Consider the following 7,323-nt stretch of genomic DNA (forward strand, 5'->3'; position numbering starts at 1 on the left):
ACCCCCCTCCCCTCTCCTAGTGGTCCTTACTCCTCCCCTAATGGTCCTTACCCCTCCCCTAATGGTTCTTACCCCCTCCCCTAGTGGTCCTTACTCCCCCCCTCCACTAGTGGTCCTTACTCCCCCCGGCCACTAGTAGTCCTTACCCCCCCTCCCCTCTCCCCTCATGGTCCTTACCCTCCTTCCTGCCTATGTAGTGTAGCCGGGTGGTGCGGAACGTGGGACAGGAACTTCTGTTTCCTGTACCCGGCCACCGGTGGACTGAAGGGAAGTGCTCACTCAGTGAGTGTGGCGGAACCAACCTCGCCACTGTGAACTGGAGAAGCCTGGTTGCTAGCCTCCTGCCCTGTGACTATGGCCCTGGGGTGTATTAACCCTGTAAGAAGGGTATTTGGGCACAATGGATGTTTATATGATGTTCCTGGCCCTTTAAATACTGTGGAGCAGTATTACAACTTTTAAACTGGCACTTCGGATGCAGTCGAAGTGCCGAAGTCGTCGAAGTGCCGAAGTCGTCGAAGTGGCCGCCATTACAGTCGAACACGTGGCGGCGGCCATTTTAATCCAGTCGAACGCGGTGAGCTGTACCTTCCCCTACCCTTCGACACTGCGGCTGGAGAATAAGTCCCGTTCGAAGATTCGAACAAACGTTCGAACGGGACTTTGTCATTTCTGGGTGTAAAACAGACCTCTGGTAGACAATAGAACACCACGGAAACAACCCCGGTTTCACTTCGACACTTCGACAAAAGTCGAAGTGAGTTCGACGTTTTGAACAGCGCCTTCGGACGGGACTTTGTAACTTTTCAGGGCAGAAATAGACCGACCACACAGCCTGAATCTGTGGAACTGTTTTGGGCAGGGAAATGTGCTTGTGGTCGGTCGTAAAGGACTTCCAGCTAACTCTTTAACCCCTGGATGGAATTAGCTGAATTTTGGATATGTTTGTAAGTAAAGTATGCTGATTATTAATATGTGTTTTTTATTAATATTTGATGTATAGTTTTAAAGTTATAAAAATGTATAAAAATGTATGTTTAAACTGTATGTTATAATTGGGTTACCTCTCAGGCTAAGGGGAGGGAATCTGTGGGAGGTAACCATTGTGTGATTGGGTAATGTTTAATTGGATGTGGGCGTCTCCCTTGGAGGGGAGAATTGCATAAAAGCAGAGTGTGTGTAATTAAAACGAAGTTCCTGTTTTAACCTTAAAAGTGAAGTGTCGTCTCATTGTTGGGGGAAGATTTATTGTATGCTGTTCCAGTTTGACTGCTAGGAGTGTAAACCTATTCGTATGGTTTCCTATTCAACTGTCTACAGCATTCATATGCTTGAGATGATTTATATGCTTCTTCGGTTCGGTGATTGTGGTGTCTGCCAGAGGGCTTGGAGTCCTCAGGAAACGCTAGGAGCATCCTTCAACGGAGGTACCCAGTCGGGGTGCCAGGCGATCCGTTACAGTGAGCACTTCCTGTCAGTCTGCCAGCGGCTGGATACAGGAAACAGAGGTTCCTGTCCCGCATTCTGCGCTGCCCGGCCACGCTACATTGAGAGACCGGCAGGAGGGAGCGCTATGCGCTTCCACCCTGCCGGTCAATCAAACTCGGCCGCCCTCCATACAGCAGTGCTGCGCCGCCTGGGGCTTGCTAAAGCGCTCAGGCGGGGCAGCATGAGGAGCCGCACCGATGATTCCGGGCATAGGGATCCGGCGCCCCCTGCTAAGGTGCGCCCTAGGCGGCTGCCTAGGTCGCATTACAGGTAGCGCCGGCCCTGAGCCAGAGTATACTTGCACTCTGCAATATACCCTTTTAGAAATGGGTATCTGCTCCCTGGATACCTCACAATTTCAGTTTCCCTAAATAGCACATGTTTGAAAAGGAGTACAACCACTCTTACTTTCATAGCCCATATTGTCAAAGTATTCAATATGATATCTTCTGTCTCGTAATGTGGCAGCAAATTTTTCCTTGAAATTAGTATCTTGGAGGAGCACTATATTGGCATGTTTGTAGTGAAGGTATGTCTTCTCTCTGGCACATTCAGTCCAGTACAGCTGACGGTAAGGATGTATGGAACAGCTGGTTGGAATAACATTTCTATTATTGCTGCTGGGCAACATCAACAAGTGTGTGCTGTGTACAAGTAAGTGTGTCCAAAGCAGTGGTAGATCAGATATAGAAAAGGTTAACTGGTGGTTGGGTACCCTCATCCCCATCATGACAGCAAGAGAGTCTTGGAAGCCTGTGTGTGTTCCAAGTAGGTGAGTAAAGAAGAACATTAACAGAATTAACAGCCTCCTATTACAGGATTAGTAACTAGTCAATTCCTCCCTCAGGTATTACAGAGGTACCCTTGTGACCACAAATGCAGTGTGACAAGCCCAACTTAAACGGACCATGAGTCAACAGCTACATTTTCCATGGTAGAATTCCTTCCATGCAACCCTAATGTAACGTTCACTAGGGAAACCTAACACATATACAGGACAGAGAAGAGAGAATTGCAATACCGATCCTTAGAATGGTCGGGTTATGCAAAAAGGGATAGTCAAAACACGAGCCAAGATCAAGGGAAACAGAGAGATGGAATAACAAGAGACAAAGCCAAATATCAGTAACCAGGAAATCCAAATAACAAATGCAACGCTCAATGGTAAACCAAAGACCACAACAGGGCACTGAGGCAAGGGAGGTTTTAGCTTATATACACACAGGGTGTGTCTGATTGGCTAGCCTCCAATTAGTGTTAACCACAACACGTGTATCTCCATGATTAAGAAGATGGGCCCGGTATCAAATGCTTCCCCAACCAGGCAGTCACAAAAAAAACAACGACAAAAAAAACCTTATCTATTCACTGTATGTGATACACATCTCTAGCTCACCACAGGTTCTGAGCTATCTCCCCCTTCCCCATGACCCCACCCTCTTTACCTCCATAGGTCCCACAATAACACTTATATACAAAATTCTCCCCTCAGTGGAGTATCACTGCAATTAAGTATCAGACCCAACTATCAGACCCAACATGGGACAGCAGCCCTCCTCAAGCAGCAATCTCATTAAAATATCCGCAGACTCTCCAACCAATCTCCTCGATTCTGTGTTAAAGCAGTATGGAAGATGCCTGGCACAGCACCATCGCATTCGACAGAGGTGCCAGGGCCCTGAGAACAAAAGCCCCTAGAGCCAACCTCAGGGATGTCCGTAAGTCCAGAATATCCATCCCATCTCAGTTATGCAAGTGAATCAAGTCCCAGTCAGCAGATGGTCCTTTCGTGAGAGGGGCTGCTCCCCTGGCCTAGTTGGTCCTGATTGTTGTCTATTAGTATATCTCCTATCACTTCACTGTTTGAGGATTCAGTTATACCTCTGACTCTAATATAGCATCATCACCTGTGGTTATGTAGGTCCTTCATCTGCCATCGTACTGTCAATAGCTTTGCTTCCTGTCTGTAAGCTGCCAGCTCTGCATCTGTATGTTGCTGAGTATCTTGATGCACCATGGCCCCCCAATCCTGCATGTGGTTATCCAATGCAGTGACCTATGACCACAGTAAAGGAGTTTAAGCATGTGTGGGATAGGCATAAGGCTATCCTAACTATAAGATAAGGCCAGGGACTAATGAAAGTATTTAGAACATTGGGCAGACTAGATGGGCCAAATGGTTCTTATCTGCCATCACATTCTATGTTTCTATGTTTCAATGCCATCTCACTGTGGATAATGCCATATATGTTGTCTAACAAAAGTGTCTATTAGGTCCACTTTTGTGGCCTTTAGGGTTCTTACATCTGTGCTGTTCTCAGTATGCCTCAGCGAAGTCCTCTAATAACGAGGGGGGCGATGACGCCATCTTGGGCCTCGGTTCTTTGTTGTGGTGACCTACTGAGGTATGCAGATGGTCATCCATCGGACCAGTTTGAGACTGAAGTTTGCTCCTTGGGGTTTGGGGAGGATCAGCCTTCTTGTTGCAGCCCATGCTTCTGTTGTAATAGATCTTTAAGTGCTCATTTAGGGTGAAAGGAGAGCATAGCTGCAGTCTTATGCTGCCATATTCCAGACCATATCCCCTCAGAAAAAAAGAATAAAATGAAAGAAATAAGTTCAAAATAAGGCAAAAGCATATATAAATAAATTATATAAATGATATACTTCTACATTGTAAATACAGAGTCCCATATAAGGAAAGTGGTAATTTAAGTCCCAAAAATGGTATATTTACTTTCCTGGATCTAAATTAAAAAGACAGAAGAAAGATGACTGCATGAACAAATAATATGTACTGTTTAATGGGACACTCGGAGTACCTTAACCCCTTAAGGACACATGACATGTGTGACATGTCATGATTCCCTTTTATTCCAGGAGTTTGGTCCTTAAGGGGTTAAAGGGACACTATAGTCACCTGAACAACTTTAGCTTAATGAAGCAGTTTTGGTGTATAGAACATGCCCCTGCAGCCTCACTGCTCAATCCTCTGCCATTTAGGAGTTAAATCCCTTTGTTTATGAACCCTAGTCACACCTCCCTGCATGTGACTTGCACAGCCTTCCATAAACACTTCCTGTAAAGAGAGCCCTATTTAGGCTCTTTATTGCAAGTTCTGTTTAATTAAGATTTTCTTATCCCCTGCTATGTTAATAGCTTGCTAGACCCTGCAAGAGCCTCCTGTATGTGATTAAAGTTCAATTTAGAGATTGAGATACAATTATTTAAGGTAAATTACATCAGTTTGAAAGTGAAACCAGTTTTTCTTTCATGCAGGCTCTGTCAATCATAGCCAGGGGAGGTGTGGCTAGGGCTGCATAAACAGAAACAAAGTGATTTAACTCCTAAATGACCGTGAATTGAGCAGTGAAATTGCAGGGGAATGATCTATACACTAAAACTGCTTTATTTAGCTAAAGTAATTTAGGTGACTATAGTGTTCCTTTAACCAATACCATTTATTATTGTGATTATGATGCAAGGGTGCAGTCCACGGTTTTGTAAAATTCTGAGGATTCCTGGCACCCCACCGCCCCACTCCAGATACACTAAAGATGTTTCACTTTCTCATTATTCATTAAGAATAGGAAATCGGGATTTAGCCGCACTGTACCACTCTTAACCTTCTGTCCAAGCAGAATAATCTGTAGTGGTTATGGTGTGTGCAATAACCCATCAAGATAGCTGTAATACTAAAAAGGAACATAAAATACAGTCACAATTATAACAGTCTTAATAACCTTTGTACTAACATGGATGGGGGGGGAGGGGGGGGACACAAACTCTGAAGTAATTACACAATATAATGCTGGTGATGATGGTGATCTCACCCCCTTCCCTAATTGCTTGTGCAGGATGTATAAACCTTTTTATATTAGTAATCATATTTTATCCTTTTTTTAAATCATCTAACAGTATCCTAATGGGAATACACACAGAATCTATGTGCCAATCTCATTATTTTCTATTTTTAATAAACAACAAAAAAATAATAAAAAATAATTGGGCACATAGACCCCAGAGACCCATTAAAATGCACTGTTATAAAATTTATCAACCAGTTATAGAGGCCAAGTGTTTAAAATATAATTATGTGGGAAAATTCACAGCTAAGACGGTCACAGATATTTTATTAAATTAATTTGAAACTGTCGGGCTTCAATAAACTCCCAAAACAATGTGTTAGTAAATACAGGGTGGGCAAAAATACAGAGTAGGATTTGACAGATAAATAACTAATTTGTTAGTAGTTAATGAGTCTTGGGAGATTTATCACAGGTAATTTCACAAAGGAACTGCGAGTAAAAATAATGGCAGGCATATTCTTTATTTTGGTGCGAAGAGTTTACCGCCACAACTTCAATGTATGCAGTGACTATGATTCAGAAACGAATGCAACGTTTTGCGTACACAAAACACCTGCATTCGAGCAGATCAAAGAAAATATCCGTGCAGAAATTCGAGTACTGGAGCCCCAAATATTAACTAATGTTATGAACAACGCAATCGAAAGTAATCGATGTTTTGAGGCAGCTAAAGGAGCTTATTCAAAAGATGTCATGTTTTGTACCTGGTCCAACAAATCTCCATATGTTAAGCATCCATTGTATGTAATATCATTGAAATTGGTTCATTAATACAAAAAAAGTTATTGACTCCTCAAACCCTACTCTGAATTTTGTCCGGCCCTGTATTTGCGCCATAAACCAAACATTGACTTATTTTCGTAAGGTGATAGTAAACACACAGATTGCGTCAGAGAAGGACTGAGATCCCATTGGGCCCTAGAGAGTTGTCTTTTTGGTAAATCCTGTCTGTGTTGTGTTTCCTGTCGATGTCCTTTTGACTGAATGTGATTGTCTCTTCCAACTTAGCTCATTTCTAGCTGCCAGTTTGCTTGGTGAGTTTCAAAACTTAGTAATCTTATTAAAATGTTTAATAAACTCTCAACCAGATTTCATTACTTAGAAAGCTCAGATTGTATTGGCAATCTTGTCCTCATGTAAAACGTACAACTTTAAAAATATAATAATTTACTTTTTTTTTTTTACAATTCCAGGCCGGCAACGGTGCTAATTAATTCATTCTTGAGTGCTGCTGAAAATCTTCGAAGAATATGTCTGGCTAAGACTAAAGCAGGGAACCATTTATGCCACAAGCTAATTAAGCTAAACTCCTCCACTGCCTTCAACTTGCCTGTTAACTTTTACAATTTGCCATGCTGTTGTGTGCATTCATGCCATGTTTGTGTGCGTTATGCTTTGTTTGTCCTACCATGCACCATTGTCTTCATGTATTTGTAAATGTTTTATATTTAAATTGAATTTTCTAGATTTTATGACATTTTTTTCATTCGCTTTCCATTTTGATTTTACTTCGCTCAAAGAACTTGTGTCTTCCATGTTTCCATTCATTACAGTTTTATTCTGATTGTCTTTTGACTTTGCCGAACTTCTCTCGTCCATCAACCCTCATCGAACCACTTCTTTATATCATCGGTTATTTTCATGTGGTTGTTTAGCTTGAGTCGTGTACTTTAATTCCCTTCTTGGAAATTAGTTTTTTTTAATGACAAATAAAACTGTTTAAGTTTAGTGTGGAGTGTATATCTGTTCTGGTCCTTGTTGCAATGGATAATAATGTTATGTGTCATCCTGAAATATATAAATTATTAAAGACTAGAACATTTCAACTGAGCTCTCAAATACCCTATTGTATCCAAAGGGGTAACAAAAGCAACTCTGGAATGTTATACATCACCAAATAGGTTCAATGCACTTGAAAAAAGTTTAGGCTATTAGACCTTGACCATAGTTTCTATCTGCAGACAAT

The 7,323-nt window shown here is 42.1% G+C and overlaps 1 protein-coding gene across 1 annotated transcript in view; it reads left to right on the forward strand.

Annotated features, from left to right (window-relative positions):
- SNCG (synuclein gamma) overlaps positions 1 to 7,085 on the forward strand; it is a 29,482-nt gene extending 22,397 nt beyond the window's left edge. The window contains exon 5 of the mRNA XM_063433612.1: positions 6,551 to 7,085. Coding sequence (XP_063289682.1) covers positions 6,551 to 6,571 — 21 coding nt within the window. The 3' untranslated portion in view covers positions 6,572 to 7,085. The remainder of the gene's footprint in view (positions 1 to 6,550) is intronic.
- Positions 7,086 to 7,323: the final 238 nt, after the last annotated feature.

Source organism: Pelobates fuscus, chromosome 10 (assembly GCF_036172605.1).
Source record: "Pelobates fuscus isolate aPelFus1 chromosome 10, aPelFus1.pri, whole genome shotgun sequence".
Taxonomy (NCBI): Eukaryota; Metazoa; Chordata; class Amphibia; order Anura; family Pelobatidae; genus Pelobates; species Pelobates fuscus.